General features: G+C 41.9%; 1 protein-coding gene across 3 annotated transcripts in view; it reads right to left on the reverse strand.

Annotated features, from left to right (window-relative positions):
• PIEZO2 (piezo type mechanosensitive ion channel component 2) overlaps positions 1–16,568 on the reverse strand; it is a 1,161,909-nt gene that overhangs the window by 743,520 nt on the left and 401,821 nt on the right. For all 3 annotated transcript variants that reach the window (XM_085607342.1, XM_085607341.1, XM_085607340.1), the window contains exon 4: positions 6,006–6,048. In XM_085607342.1, coding sequence (XP_085463468.1) covers positions 6,006–6,048 — 43 coding nt within the window. The remainder of the gene's footprint in view (positions 1–6,005; positions 6,049–16,568) is intronic.

Here is a 16,568-nt window from a genome sequence, read left to right on the forward strand (position 1 = left end):
AAGCAGCAGGAAGGATCGGAAGAGGACGCGACACAGTGAGTTAAGTGGGGCAGGGGCTGAATTTTGGGGGGGGGGGGGTAGTTTGTATGGTTTGGTAGTTTTCAGAGCTAGGGGGTTCCTGGTAGTTTTCAGGGCTGAGGGGGTTTGGGGTAGGTGTCAAGGCTGGGGGGTCGAGGTAGTTTTCAGAGCTGGGGGCTAGTTTTCAGGGCTGGGGAGGGGGTTTTTGTTTAGGAAGGAGGGGTAGTTTAGGTTTCAAGGCAGGGGCTTGGGGGCTTTTTTAGGGGTTAGGGCAGGGGGTAGGGATCGTAATACTTGTTGAGGGCTTAGGGGGGTAGGGTAGTTTTTAGAGCTCGGGTGGGATAGTTTTTAGGAATTAGGGGAAGGCAGGGTAGTTTTTAGGGCTCAGTGGGAGATCGGGTTGTTTTAGGGCTTAGGAGAGGGTGGTTTCGTTTTTAGGATTGGAGGCAGGGATGTTTCTAGGGCTCCGGGGGGATGCGGTTCATTTTCAGGAGGGAGGGGAATAGTTTTAGGACTCAGGGCGGGGTCAGAGGATTAAGACTTACCTGGCAAGTCTTGACCACGGATATGTGTTTACCATACATACCTTAACAACGCATAATTTGTTGTGAAGGCATGCGCGGTAAAGGCATAGTTGTAGTTAAGACTTGCTTTGTTGAGACTGCGTGGAGCCAGCATGCATGGTAAATGCATGCGTGGTTCCATCACACAACCATATAGACTATAGACAGGTGTCAACTATGCTCAGGGAAACACACTGGGAGAGGTGAATTTGTCCAGACCATGAATCTTAAGGCTGTATCTGGACTGAAGTTGGAGCCCTTCAATCTAAGAAAGGTATACGTTAAAGATAATTAATAAACAAACTAATCCTGCAAGACACCATGCTATAGATAATCGTCAATGTATTAAAACACTATTGTAGTAGATAAGCATTTCACTAAGATATGACCATCCTAATGAGGACTGCAGTGGTCCTACATGTACTTCCATAAAAGACCTTTAGGAAGCCTCCTATATGTCTGAGTAATCTGGGACCTACCCAGACTCACAAGCATGTAAAGTGGCTTATTACCTCTGCGGAAAAGAGGCCTCCAACACTTTGAAAAGGTCTCCTTTTGTGTGCAGAGATTGCCCCAAACAAAGCAGGCCATGAAAGCTACACCCTAATGCTGGAACATTCAACTTTCAGTGATATCTTACATGAGCAAAGTGAACGCCAATGACTCCAAAGCAGGAAATATCTTAAAAGGCATAACCCAGAAAGAGGATCCAAGTACCTTTATCAAGAAATCCTCAGACTGCTCTACATTATCAATGGGGAAATCAGGTCATGGCATACTATTTGTAGATCATTAATATAAGGATTATTATTCAGTTTGTAAGTATCCATATAAATTTAACCTGAGAATAATATGGGGAGGATAATATCACATTAGGTTAAAGAAGCCCAAACAGACTATTGTTTACAGATTTTGTAAACAATGTGACATACATTTAATAGGACCAGAATTCACTCTGCCAGCCACTGCACCCAAGTAAAATGCACCAGAATAAACCTCAAATAATCCTAATCAAGTGTAACAATTCTCAAATCTGTGTCAAAAATATAGCATGCTGTATACTTTGAGTAGGCAAGAAGAAAGATACGTGTTTGTAATAGTATATAGTAATGTACAGCACCAAAGTACAAGGACATAGAAGAAGACCACAGAATCATGAATGCATGTGAAACCAAATATAACCAGGTGTAGAAATTGTTTTTTGGCAGAGCAATTATGAAACCTCAAGACCTTAAACAGGAAAAAATATAGACAATCAAGGTTTGGTGATGCCCATGTGCTTAATCCTGCTAAGCGCTTCGACGCCTCGTCAGGGTAGTAAGCACTATATAAATGCAATTACATTACAATTACAATAGAAACTACTGCATTGCAATTTGGTGGCATTGTAAGAAGAGCTGCCAATTGAAGATGTCTGCCAAACCAAAGGAATTTGTCGGCAGAGTCCGACTACTGTTTTCATTTGAGTTGTGGGAGAGCACGCTAATCCAAAATGGCCGCCCAGGGATAACTAAATTAGAGGGCAATATGGTAGTTATTTGGGAGTGTTCGAATTTAGACTAATATTTGAGAAATGGGAGAGGGGTTAAGTGAGTAGATGGCAAAGTGGAAGGAGAGAGGTTGACAGGGGAATCACATTACTTAGCAGTGTTAATGTGTCAAAGAGGAGAGATCAAAAGCAGAGGTGGAGTACGAGAGTGGGGGCAGATTGGACATGAATGTTTATGAGAGAATGAGACCTCACTCTGATTAGTTTAGCAGATACTGAAGTGGACAGATTTGGGCAGAAGGACTATGAGACAGAAGCAGTAGGCCCATGAGTTTGCTTTCACCCCTTGAGGGGAAGGCCTCCATGTGTGGGTGAGTGGAGATTTCCCCAGGAGATCTCCTGAGCAAGGTGCGGGGCAGAACCAGGAGATCCTGTTGCAATCAACAGTGACAAGAGACCATTAACAGAGGTGACCAGTTTGCTGCAGGTAAGTCAGGAGATGGAGGCGGGGAGGTGTGGTTCACCGTTCACCTCCCCAATCATGTTTTCAATCTCGCTGGGTAAGCAACGACAGAAGGTTAAGTAAATGAGCGCTATTTATTGGTTTTTTTTGCATCTTTTATATAGCGCGAACTCGACCCGAAGGTATTGGAGCGCTGTACATGAGCACCGTATTTACATGACACATTCAGGCACGGGGAGATTAAGTGATTTGCCCAGAATCACAGGATGTGGACGCGACCCCGAGGCTCGAACCCTGGTTTCCTGCACCAAAGTCGGCAGCTTACCATAATTGTTTTAGGAATTAATTAGATCATGTTCCTAGTACAGTTTATACAATCCTACACACCCCCTGTAACCATTCCAATATCTGCACTGTTAACGGAAAGGGAAGATTTCTTTGCTTAACTGCATATTTTTTTGTCATATTAGGCTATGGGGTGGTGACAAATTCAGCAGTTCAGATACATTATATTCCAGAATGACAGTATTTAAATATGCTTCATCAATGATTTGTTTCACCAAAAACGCATATTTTTAACCAAACTGATTGTGCACTTGAAGACGCAGGACCAGAGCGCTTGTTAGACTCCGCTGTGCCTGAGGACGAGCAGCAGGAGCGGGAAGACGAGGTGACGTCAGGATGATTCTATCTCGAATGTTTTTACCACTCAGATTAATAATGCGACTCGACAATCGCCTTTACAGCACGATTAATGAACGCGAGTTAACTTTGAGTCTAATCACATTGACCTTGTCAGCGAAGTAGCTCAGGTTTGAAGTCGAGATGAAATGTTCCCATTCTACACAGAATCGACCTCACATCTGTTTCTTCTCTTTACAGGGGAAGCTTTTAGCTCGGTGCACGCACATTTCCTCAACAGTTAGATGCATTTCCAGGCACAGAGGCAAAGCAGACAAGGCCAGACAGATGCAATATTTATCCGAAGCACTCTCCCGTCCTTGGTATGTTTTCATTGGCTCTTCAGACTTATTTACATGTGTTTGCACAAGGATTGTGTGCTGTGTTCACCAATACATTAAACAGTGTCACTCAGTGCGGATTTGACACAGCACAGCTGCGCGTCATTATAAAATGTACGGTGCTACTAGTTCAAGAAAACATTGTTGGGCGTAATTAAACAGCGCCTGGATGAATGTAATGGGTGAAAAGGCCCACGTTTTAATGGCAACCCTGGGGTTCCATTTTACACAAAGAACAACATTGCACTCGTACCTTATCACTGACAGATTCCTGTCTGTAAAGCAGCCACTATGCTGTTGCATGGAATGGCAAATGCATGCACAGAAAAATAAAAACAGACAGGCATTGGCAAAACCAATACCTATGGTTTTATTGTGCTAGCACATGTAAAGACAGGCTTGCATAAGTGAAGCTTAGCACATTAATTAAAGCCTGATCTGTTGACCTTGCCAAAGCTGAGAAAAATGTAGTGGAAATTGGCGTTTGTATAAATGGATCTACAGCATAAGGAACTGAATGTGACAAACAGTAGGGCAATTTAATGTCCTTTTCCGGTGTAAAATTGGCCCTTAGATATTCCAAAAGAAGCACTAGAAAATGGGATGATACATCAGGCAGACAATTTGCATGAGGTGCTACAGTAATACTCCTCTATGTACATTTTTAGGAATTGGTAGCAATAGGTTAAGGAAATAGCTGTTAAGCCAGACCTAAAAAGGGTACATTTCACAAATGGTCACATTTCAACAGCTGGCAGGATGGCTCAGTAAATAGAACATGTAACAGACAAATGCAGTGAGTGAAAGTCAAACCGAGCAAGGCACACTCATACTTCTGAGGTTGGTAACATGAGTACCATAAATTTGGCAATAATAACATCTGTTATTTGATGTGCTTAGAAATGGCACTATGAAGCACTATATAAAAGCAAGTCGTTAGTATCACACAGAAGCTTGGAAATACCAAGAACTGTGAGGAACTGCTGTTTACAGAATAGGAACACACTATCCACTGTAGAAACCCAGCCTGCTGGGTTCCATTACTAAAATTACAGTCTGAGGTAAATGCGTTACCACTAACTTTCATTACTTTCTTAGACTTGGCACCTTTGGTGGTAGTACCCCAGAATTTTTTCCTTCTCCCCTTGTTTTTACTGAACTCCTTTTGTTGGCATTAAGACACTGTGCACTTTAACCCTGCTAACCAGTGATAAAGTGCGTGTGCTCTCTCCCTAAAACATGGCAAAAGCAGCCAAACACCTAATTGGTACAGTTAATGTACTTATATGTCTCTAGTCAATGTACTACATGTATCCAAGGCCTGTAAATTAAATTCTACTAGTGGACCTGCAGCACTCGTTGTGACACCAGCTAAAGTAGCACTGTAAAACATGCCTGCAGGCCTGCCACTGCTGCCGGTAGTGCAGTTTAAACTGCCATTTCGATCTGACAAAATAAAACTGTTGTTAGGCCTAAACTTTCCTTTTTAATAATTTTAAGTCACTCCTAAGGTACGCCTCAACCACTCCCAGGACAGGGTGCATGGAATTTAAAAATTAGGACATGTGTCCTTAAGTTTTACATGTCCTGGCAGTGAAAAGCTCCTAAAGTCGTTTTTCATTGTTATAAGGCTATCTCTCCCATAGACACAGGGTTACCTTATTACACTTAATAAGTGAAAAACCTTTGTTCAGGAACAGACAGAGAAAAGCTTGTTCGACTCAAATGAATTGTACTTTAAAATCCTTTTTAATGGTAAATTTGGATTTTAAGTTACTATTAAAGTGGGTACTTTTCTGCCTATACCAACTGTGCCTTTCTGCCAGTGTTCATGGCTGTGTGACTGTGAATCATGTGACTGTGAATCATGCTCCTGTGGTGTTTGTGTATTCCTTCCAGACATAGGGAAAAAGGCCTTGGGTGTTGGGTAAGGGGTGTCTCTCCTGAGCAGGATGTCCTGGGGAGGTTGTACTCAACCTTGTGAGGGTGGCCTCAGGACTTGCCCACCCCTTCTTGCCCAAGAAAATAGTCAAAGGCAGTCCTTACGATAAAAATATAGTGTTTATTGAGATTTTCCGGGGCAACACGTTTCGGCTTCAAAGCCTTTCTCCAGCTAATATATTTAAAAGACACATAAGCACAGTCTACATGCTGGTCTGTTGTAGGTGGCCCACCAGATTTATCTGTGGCCCCTTATGTCCCTTCTAAATATCACATCTAGAGATGCAATTGGATGCGCTACACAGACTACTGAACACGGCGTGCTTTGAATTGACTTTGCATCATGTACGGCCATCGAAATCAAAGACAATAGTTCAAATGAACATCAAGGCTAAAGTTGAATACTTCCACATCCCCAAAAAGCAGGTAAGGAGCAAACGCTACACTTTTCCAGAAATATAAAACATTTTAAAGATTACACTTTTCTGAGTAGGCAAATCATTTCTTACCTTTCAAAACCTAGTTGCCGAAAAGATTTTTCCCATGTGGAACCTAAGGAAAAAAGATAATTATCTGTTAAATTCTACATTTTACAGTACATAAAATATTTGACAGCTCCTCTGGGTGTCAAGATACAGCAGATGGCAATATGGACCTTTTATGACAGATTTGATTGATGTACAAGTATTTTACCAGTAAAAAAAGAGCAAATCACAACCTTTTAGATCCTTTTAAATCGACCTAACCACAAGCATGTGTCTCGGAACACACATCAGGTCTTGGCTTTTGTAAATCTAATCTACCCATCCCAGTGTGACCTCCTCTCAGAGTCCCTGTGTGACCTTTGCCTTTTGACCCAGAGTGATCTTCTCACCTTGACCTTCATCTCTTCATTCATTTCCTTCTAAAAACACATTGTTCTACTTAATGAAAATACCATAGCAGTAAATGATGGTCAATCTTATGCAGTGGTGAAATGCAAAATGATTGGTTCCCCCGACAGAATGTGATGAGGGGCCCCTGAGTCTCCCATATCTCACAGATATTCATTGGTTTTGGGCTCAATGGGGTCCACTGGAGGGTCCCTGAACAGTTGGTGGGCCCCCTAAAGGTCTGTGGCCCCCTGTGCTGCTGGGGACTGCGTTACGCCCCTGATCTTACGTATTGTCACAATTACAAGTCTTCCAGTATGTATTGCATTAATAAAGTTTAAGTTGAGCGATTACAATGAAACTCCTTGCCAAAACAGTCTTACAAGAGTTGTCAAGTGTGTCAAAATATTATGATTGTATATTGACCTGCAACAATATCGTATCAATGGCATCGACTACAAACAGAGCACTAGGGTAAGTATGCATAGAGAGGTATACATTAACTTTCTTACCTCTGCCTATAAAAAACATGATAAAGTGGAGCCACGCCCTTAAGAGTCAAATTATGTTAAGGCCCTTATGTCTACAGTATTTGAATTTGTTGGTGGGAATAGATTTTGCAGTACAAGGTGGAGGATGGTGCTGCTAGGGTAATGTATTGTGCAATTTACAGCTGGCTAACTCAAATACCACCAGCATTTTTTACCTCACACAATTTTCTATGCTCCCTAGCTTAGATCTGTTCATGTGATACAGCCACATGCAAGGCCGAGTTAGAAAACAGCTTAAAGGCTACAGAGAGTTCTGTTGGTGTGAATTTTTTTCAGAAAATGTGTTCACTCCTTGAGCCGTATGGCTCAAATTTAAATACATTTCGAGATCCAGCTGCAAGCTTGCCCTCATTCTGCTGTCGTCAGTGGGTAAGACACTCCCCAATAGTGAAAGGGATCATTTTGTGATCCTTCTGTGCTGGTGTTGATTGTTCAACATTTTTCACAATTCTTGGCTAAGAATTGTGGCTCGCAGCAGAACTCTTTGTAGCCTTTAAATTGTATTCCCAGGTTCTGATGGACACAGGGCAACCCCATTATATTTAATGAGGGAGAAAACTGCAGCATTAAACGCTGTATGGCAAAATAGGCAGGAAATTCTAACCAAGAATATACACACACTAAGAGGAACACAGTAATTGCTTATAAAACTTTGCATGGACCAAACGTTGAAGTTGTCATGCTGTTTTATATGAAGGCCTAGTAATCATCAGTGGTCAGTGTTGCAGAATGGTCACAGGTGTCAGCTTAAAATAAAACATTTTAACGAACTACAGCAGTGCTTTCGGCACACATTGTATCTGCCTTAAATACTTACAATGTTATGGGAACAAGAAGCGAGTGTTCAAGCTCAGCTGTCATCTAAGTTTTCTTTCTCTAAATGAAGCATTGCATAGCTGTCTTCACAGTTTGACATTTCTGGAGTGGAGTGTCTATAGTCAGGGCGCTTTCAGCATCACCGTTTTTAATATGTGGGTAGGGATTCTACAGCTTGAGCTATATCATTTAACAAGACCAGTATTCTTTTATGTTGAGGATATTTGGGGTCATGCTAAGCATAGTGCCTCACAGCCGCTTCAGAGCTCTAAGTGGTAGAAGGTGTGAACCTTCAGCGGTCCCTCCAAATCAGTCACCCTAAAGAAGGGCGTCCATTGACTCAGATGGGGATTCACAATCATTCTAGACGCAAACATGATGTAGGACCTCTTAGAAAGGTTCTTATTTTCTATGAGGTCTTGCTTCCAGTGTTTTAGGCGAGTCCCATTTAGGCAATATTGCAGCAACATCATTGAATAGAGTGAAATGTAGGCCTCTCCTGAACTTGCAGCAGTTCAGATCACACCTTAAACATGGTTTTGGTTCGCTTGAAAGATTGAAAAACAGATTTATGGGCTATTTCTCCATGTTTTATTCCTCTAAAATTCCTTGAGAGCATATAGTGGAAAGCTAAGATTTGCAGTTAGTGAGGGCCTCTTATAGGGAAATCCTTGTGCATGGTATATACAACTGAATCTTTTGTCGTACTGGGAGCCAGTGGAGAATTCAGAGCACAAGTTATGTATGGGTTTGCACTTTTAGTGATTCGCTTTTTGGACACATGATTCTGTATTGCTTGCAATTCATGGATAAGACCCATAATAGGCCAGTTCACATGTATTACAGTAGTCAAAACTTGATGATAGCAGAGTTGATCTCAGGGATAAGGGACAACCTGGAATTGTTGGTACTTTGAACAGCACAGTTGGTCTGGGGAGAGAGGGGCAGTTTAATGTGAAATAGTACTCCTAGCTTTTTTACTTATTGTGCTCAAGCTGCGGTTTTCAGTATGGGAGGCCAATAAAAAGACAGGACAGTGTTAGGTTTGGGCCTCTCCTCACAAAGAGTACCTCTGATTTCTATCCATGTGAGCAATGGAGTATAAGCTTGAGCACTTTGTGATGTTAATATATATCACAGAACCCTTCTCAAGTTGGCTGTGCATCTGAGTGTCACCTGCATACATCCGCAATTGAGGGTTGTCACTGATGATCTAGGCAACAAGGCACAAATTCCAGAGAGCAGGAGTGGGGTCACTTGGATCAGTGAGATATCCCACACAAAACTGGTACCCAGCCGGATTAGATTGAAACATTCTAGATTTGTTGACTCCATTAAGAGAGGAAGAGAGGAAGGTGTTCTCATTAGAACCGTGATGAGATCATTATTTTACATTAACCACATTCTCCCCTTCTGCAACCCTCAGATCCCTCGTATCCCACATCGTTAGTGCTACAATAGTGTGGCACCTCCTGGGTTTAATACTTTCAATGTGCATTTAGCCCCTTCTCCCCCCAAAAATCCATATCTTTTAACCACTATTTAGCGTGGAATGATTCTGAAATGATATTTTTGCAACCATTTTGAGTTCTCGAACATGTATGTTCTCTGAATGCCGTCTTTTCACAATTATTTTGAAAATAGTTGAAGCCATGCCTGTAGGCAGCAGACAGTCTGTGCACAACAGCAAGCACAGCATTCTGCCGTCAAATGTACTGATTGAGCGCACTCACCCAGACCCAATGGACTCTTGACTATTGCTGTCACTCAATCCATCATAACCGCTCTTACTGTACAAGTGCCAATCAATCTTCACAAGCAGGCCTGCTCAGGGAATTTTCATCTACAGTAAGTAACTGAATTTGTTAAGCCAGCAAAAGGTTATTGTTTGCATTACGTTTTCTTTATTGAGTGCACCAGGCCAGACTTATTAAGCTGCTCAAATATTCACTGCATCAATTCAATGTACTTGTTTAAAGGAGGGTCTGGTTGAGCACTGAAGGATGGAGACAGCAAGTCTCTTAGTTTGCTTTGCTGTGCGTCTTGTATACTTTGAGCAGCAGTTGCTGTAGAATCCTAACCCAAAACCTCTCCTGCTCCATTATCGATATTTAAGAAATGTTTTCGGCAGCTAAGAATCCTGCTGGATCTCTCCGGCGTACCTTTTGCTTAATCGTTGCAAATTTTACGCAAGGACTTTTTCACAAATTTCTTAACAATTATCTGTTAGGTGCCTCTTGTGCACCCACAGGGATCACAGTAACACGTGAGGCAGTGGGGCAATAATTTAGAGGAGGGTCAGGAGAAGGAAAGGGTCACGGAGTTGGGGATGGGGAGGAGAGAAAGAGTAAGGGATGAGATTGCGGTCCTTTTGGCAAAACAATAAGTGTAGAAGGTCTAGAAGATTTCTACAAGAGTCCAGAGAGAATGAACATGGTATTAGTGCTTTTGGTTATATTCTTTCTTAAGGGGGAGAACAAAGATCCGAATGGTAGAACCTTTTACTATTGATCTTCAAAAACCGATTAATTTGTGTGTGTGATCTTGGCATGGAGATATGCAAGGCACTGAGGGAGCTTAGTTTTGTGGTAGGATCTGTGATTCTTGACTATGATCACAAACAATTGCCTCTCAAGCATAGAGGTATTTATAAAAGCTCATAAAATGTCATTCTTAACCATTCAAAGGGAAAATATAGTGTGCAAAGCTGCACAATTAGATACACCTGATAAAAGTGACACTTTTATAGATCTGGATACGTATTCGTGGTCACAGAAGAACTTTTTAAGCCCTAAAGTATTGTGTACACTGCTGAAACCAATTTATGTTACCTTTTACTAAATTACCACATTTGATACAGTTTAAAACATGTTGTGCTGATCATTCTGTTAAGCATTGTGGAGTCTGAGAGACTTCTTTGTGCTACATAAAAACACAAAATTAAAATAAATAAAATAAATTGAGTATCTAGTTTTTTGTTGTTGAAAAAAACAGAGGTCAAAAGTGGATGTTACACTTCAAATGTTCGAGAAACAAATGAACTTTCGGGAGGTGTAATATTTAAATTTGAATTGGAAAAAGCAAGAAAATCTATTTCAGACACAAATGGTGTGTAACAACACTAACTCACCATGCTATTTCCCTAATGTTGGTGACAATCACTGCATTTTGCAACAAGACAATCACGCTACCTCCCTCCACAACCTGTGTTATGACAAACAGTATTATGGAAGCAGACTCCATAAAGAGCTGGTGTTTGACCCTGTGGACTACTATGTCCAGAGCTGGCCCGACCCTCCTCGTCAAAGAGTTTTGGACACATTCACTTGAGTATCCGACATTTACAGGGACAAGTCAGGTGACACATCCACTCTGATGTTCGGTAAATAGTCTTCATGGGAGAATCACGTGGGTGACTGATCTCTGGATATCCTGGAGAATGCAATGTTCTAAATATAAGGCACAATGAATGTAAATGATTCCATGCATCATCTGTACATTCGGAAAGCTTCTTTGTAGGACGTAGGAAACTCTATTGTTCTTAATAATTCAGTGTGGATTACATGAATGGAAAAGACACCAACGAAAATGGGGAGGCGATGCTCAGTGATTCATCTGTCATATTGTCTGATGTGAATTCAGCTAAGGTTAACTTCTGCAAATTATCCAAAAGTATACCTATCGGTTAAACTGAACAACACCTGCATCTGTATAAAGCTACACAACATTGCAGACCCTCTTAAGATGGCAAGAAGCACTATGTACAACCAGCGCTTAATATGAGCCAATGGTTGCCGGTAAGGAGGCAGCGGCACTTATGTTTCCGCATCAGATTTTCTTTAGTACAAGAGAGGAAAAACACGCTGATCGGAGAAAGAGGGCAAGAACATCACAAAGGGAGAAAGTAGGTACCTGCAAGAGTGACCAAAGGGGACAGAGAGTGTTTGGTAGCACATTAAAGACTACCAGCCTTGGTATAGGGTATGCCCACATTTAATTGCATCGGTCGCTGTCTTCTGAACAGAGCTTGGAGCACCAGTACTCTTTATTTCACAAATTAAGCACCATGTACAACCTGTACGTGCTGGTGCAAAGTGTAAGTATTCTGGTATAGTTCACTAAAGGTGACGTCATTACGCCTCATCCAAGAGCGCAGGTCTGAAGCCTACCTTCCTTCAGATGTTGTGCAAGAATTTGGTGTGGGAACACAGGATGCTGCTCTGTCCGCAGCAGCAACATGGGAACCACAACAAGTCTGCCTGATGCAGGACTATCTCCCCTGAACCTCAGAATGTCTGCATGTTGAAGCTCCAGACCTCTCATTGGCCCACACTGTGTTCCATCTCTGCCAAAATACGATAAGCATGCCAGCCATGGGAATACAAAACATATTTCTAAAGGGATGGAGAAAGAAAGTGCGAGGGCAGATAGAGATATTCGGGGAGCTACTGTAAAAGGGAGGAGTTATATTACCCTAAAATAATTACAAATGGGATCTATGAATATCTCAAAATAAATGAAAGGAAGTGGAGAGGGGCATGAATATTTTATGATGGTCTGACAAAGCACGAGCAAAGCTTAGCTGCTAAAGAGGAAGCACATAATGTGTGGCAACTTTAGCCAGTAATATTTTATAGAAAACAGCATTGTGCAGGCTAGGACTTCTGATCATAAACTTATAACAGGATGGGCAAAACTGCGATCCCAAAAGGCTAATTTATTTTGGTTGAGAAAAACATGTCTGACTCAGGGTTTCACACTTCACATGGTTCTGTGTGGTATCTATGACAAGGACTCTGTAAAAGGAGGGCGAAAAGGTGGCTTAGGTATTTTAATTATTAAAAAATCATAAACTGTACATTGAAAGGATACTGCAAGTCACCTTGGAGTTCCATGATCTTATAAAAACACTCAGTATACAGACTTTTACCACAATATAATCATATACACCCTTTGGTGGCGACTAGCAATAGCCTATAAATGTACACTTCAAGGTACTTTTTCTGATAATGATCACAGATTTATCTAGTACAAAAGTGTTTAAAATTATAGAATGCAATATGCCAGCTCATGTAGTATTGCGACTTCTGCATTATCAGCAGGCCACCTTTGGATTTTGAACTTCTGCTTCACAAACACTGGAGGGGGCAGAGCAGGTCAGGCTTCTGGGTGTCATCTACCAATGGTATTTCATCTTCTGTTCCTAAGACCCTCTCGCAATGCTAGACATGAAGGTCACTGCTTTATTAAATCAATTAATGGAATTCATGAGGCACAAGATGGTGGGACCTTAGAGAAGCTCATTTGGACAGTCAAAAGTCACAGTTGATCTCCCCACCCCTGTGACGCATGAGAGTGCTCAAACGGTAGCAGCTCTCAACATCAAAGATGAGAAAGCCAGTCTCTTTGCTCTCTGCTGAAGATTGTCTGCAGGGTAGCAGTTGGAGCACAACTAAGAAGAGCCTGATTCTTTGCAGAGATGCTGCAGTTAATCTAGGACCATGAGCATGAGGATGGAGAAGAGGATGGAGAAGAGGGCTTCGTGACTGGCAGTGCATGGGATGCCACACCCGCTTTAAAAGCAGATCAACAACTCTTGCCTCATTTAAAACACCTGGTGTAACCCTTCATGACAGATTGCTAAAATCTTTAAGGAGTTACTTTTGGACAAGCTGGCATGCAGATGCTGAGAGATACTTGCTTTGCACTAATCGATAGAGATGCTTTCGCCCTCTACTTAACGTGAGCCCTGAAGCCGTAACCCTTGCTCATGCAATGGCCACTTGATTAAGAGGCAACGTAGTACTGTTGTCGGAGTCACCTCTCTTAGAATGGGGTAACAAGCCCTGATGAAGTGTCTGGGAAGCTCGTCAGACTGTTCAATAGCAATGTCGCCTGCTTGTAGGAAGTCCACTGATGCTCCACTTACACCTTAAGAGGATGTCTGGAGGAGTCAGAAAAGAGATTTTTCCAATGGAACAGAGAGCCAAGAATCTCTCGAATAAAGACCTCATCAAAAATAGAAGAGAGTGCAACTGAGCTGCTGTGAAAAATCAAAAGAGGTCCAACCAAAATGAGTGGGTCTGCTGCGGCAAACAAGGGGTACAACCTGATAGGAAAATGGAGCTCAGAAATTCTATGTGCAAGAAAGAGCGCTCTCTGGGTAGAAGAGTCCTCCGGGGCAAGGTCGGCAGTGCAAAAGGACTGAAGAGGAAATTGTGCTTTGAAACAAAGTCCCTAGGCAGAAGGAGGCGTGCGATGAAGAGCTTTATGGGGAGTGTGGGGTTTAATGTAGATCGGCTGCTCTGCTTTCAATATCAAATATTGTTTGGGAGCCTTGGAAGGTTTTGAAGAGATGGGCTCTTGGAGTATTTGCAAAGCGGACCACTATGATGTGTCCATTTCTAAAAGCAGAGGAGCAGTTTTGCCACTTGTTTTTCCTTCACTCTTTCCTGCTAAATAGCCACTCAGATTCCCAGGAGGAGTAGAGGTTTCAATTGTGCCTTGTATAGTGCTTATTTAGAATCAGATTCTCTGCAGGTGCTATATCAAAGAGAATACAGCTACACATAGCTACACCATTTCTGCACTTAGTGCCAGTCCTTGGCTTTTATTATCATCTAATTTTTATTGTTGTCCCGATAAAACAGTTTTAAACATTAAACACAAGTAGGGTCAAGGGCTGCAAAGTGACTGAAGTGTAAGTCAATTGGAACACATAGTAATTCCAAATACCTCCTAAAAAGATAAGAAATGTGTGTGATGCACCAGGGCTTGCTAGACATTGCCCACGTGTGTTAGATGATGCAGATACACAATGTTATACAGAATGAAAGAAGTACGGTTTAAAAGAGGTCATTATTAATTTAAAATTACTGGTGGTGAAGATCAGATGCTGTATGAGCACTGCAGCACCCCCCGAATGACCTTCTCTGAGTGCAGACTGCTATCTAGAGATCTGCCAAATGGCCATCACTAAGTCCTGGACTGTCCCTTTATGGATCTAAACCCCATTCACATGAACCCTGTCCTGATGATAATACTTTCACTTTAGTCTTATGCAAGAGATACCCTTTTTCTATCATGGTTTGCTACAACATGACATTATGTTGAATCCTCCTAAAGGTGCTTCCCCGTTGTTGGATAAAACTTTTGTTCACTTTTCCTGGTTTAAGACCCATCACCTGAGCTGCCTTCCCAGTGTGACCGAGTTTAGTAACTTTAGCACATGTTGCTTGTATTTTATACGAGAAACACTACTCTGTGGTAGTAGAAGGTAGGAGAATCAGCCTGTAGGTCAGAGGCAGTAGGTAAAGGGTTGATCACAATTGGTGAATGGCTGGGTATAGAAGAATGCAGCAGTCAACTTTGCTCCATGTTTCCAAGCTGTTCTGTCTGCAGTAGATGCACTAACTCATGGAGTTAGCATGTTAGACCATGCATTAGCAACTGAAGGATTTATTTAATTATGTCCATCGGTGTCCTTCTATCTCTTGTGCTCACGATGTGCCACAGGGAAATTGAGACAAGTATGACCAAACAGCAAAAACTCAGACACAGTGTAATTGAGTGCAAAATATAATTGATGGTTGCGTGACTTAACTAGCAGTGATCTTAATACTCTCTAGGAACTTAATACAAAGGAAAGGAAACACTCAAAGGTCCATTGTATGTGGCACACTATTGATGAATTCAACAATTCCTAAATATACTCTGAATCATAAGAAGCCATATCAGTGGCCTCCTACACCAACAACAATGCCAAGTACCATTCAGAATGGCACATCTCTCCTCAAGCAGGTAAAACTGAGGCATAAAGAATTCATAGATAGTAGGGCCCACAGTCCTTTGTTCTGCAGAGCATGTTGATTTTTCTCAATGGTGGCTCATTGTAGTAAAAAGTAGTTTTGCACCCTATTTTTTGTGGAATGCAAGAATGGCATCTTTCATTCGCCTTTGCGATGTGTATCTTCAGAGAGGAGCACTACAGGGCGGGGCGCCCCGATCTACTCCACACTTCCACTGTATTTGCTACTTACTCGACCAGCGCCCCAAGAGATCACATGTGTCTCTTTAGAGCACTTCCTTCTACTTCCTGTGCCCCTGGGTGAAGAAGGTTTGAAACTATAAAACATTCAACTTGATTTCAGTTGTGCGCCCCCATTTTGAAAGTATGCTAAAACCTGGGCTTTGTTAAACTCTGGCCGGAGACTGGTTCTTTTTATGAATTTCAAGAAGGAGGCAATGTTCATTTTCTACCCATGACTCTGTACAGGTGACTAAAATCATCTTGCCTACGTCAGAGAACATTCCTCATGACGTGTCCCCGTTCAACCTGGACACAGCCCTGTGTAAAATACTTACATTAAGGCAAATAAACCATCAAATGGGAAGTTAGTCTTACAATGAATCAATCAACACAGCCGTCCTACGATTTCCCAAGGGAGCCATGTAAAAATCTACTCTTTATAAGTTTTAAGGCATCATCTTTTTTCCGAATTTCTTTGATTGCAGAGGAAAGGCTGGGCACATTTTCTCAGCCCATGGTTTTGCTGCAAGGACAATGATTTCCAGTCTATTTCTGCCGGTGGTTCTTTGCCACGTGGAACACAAACTCTTGTTTGTTTACTCAAACGCAGAGGTTCTGAAACAAACACCATGGGCCCGATTCACAGAACTAACGTAAGATAAAATCCTAAACTTACTACCATTTTCGTATTCACAGAAGGCACTTGCTCATTTTGGTATTCACAGAAGACACTTAGTCACTTCGGTATTCACAGAAGTTAGGAGTCCTAACTTTAGGACTCCTAAATGCCTTCTGTGAATACCG

This window comes from Triturus cristatus, chromosome 5_2 (assembly GCF_964204655.1).
Source record: "Triturus cristatus chromosome 5_2, aTriCri1.1, whole genome shotgun sequence".
Classification (NCBI taxonomy): Eukaryota; Metazoa; Chordata; class Amphibia; order Caudata; family Salamandridae; genus Triturus; species Triturus cristatus.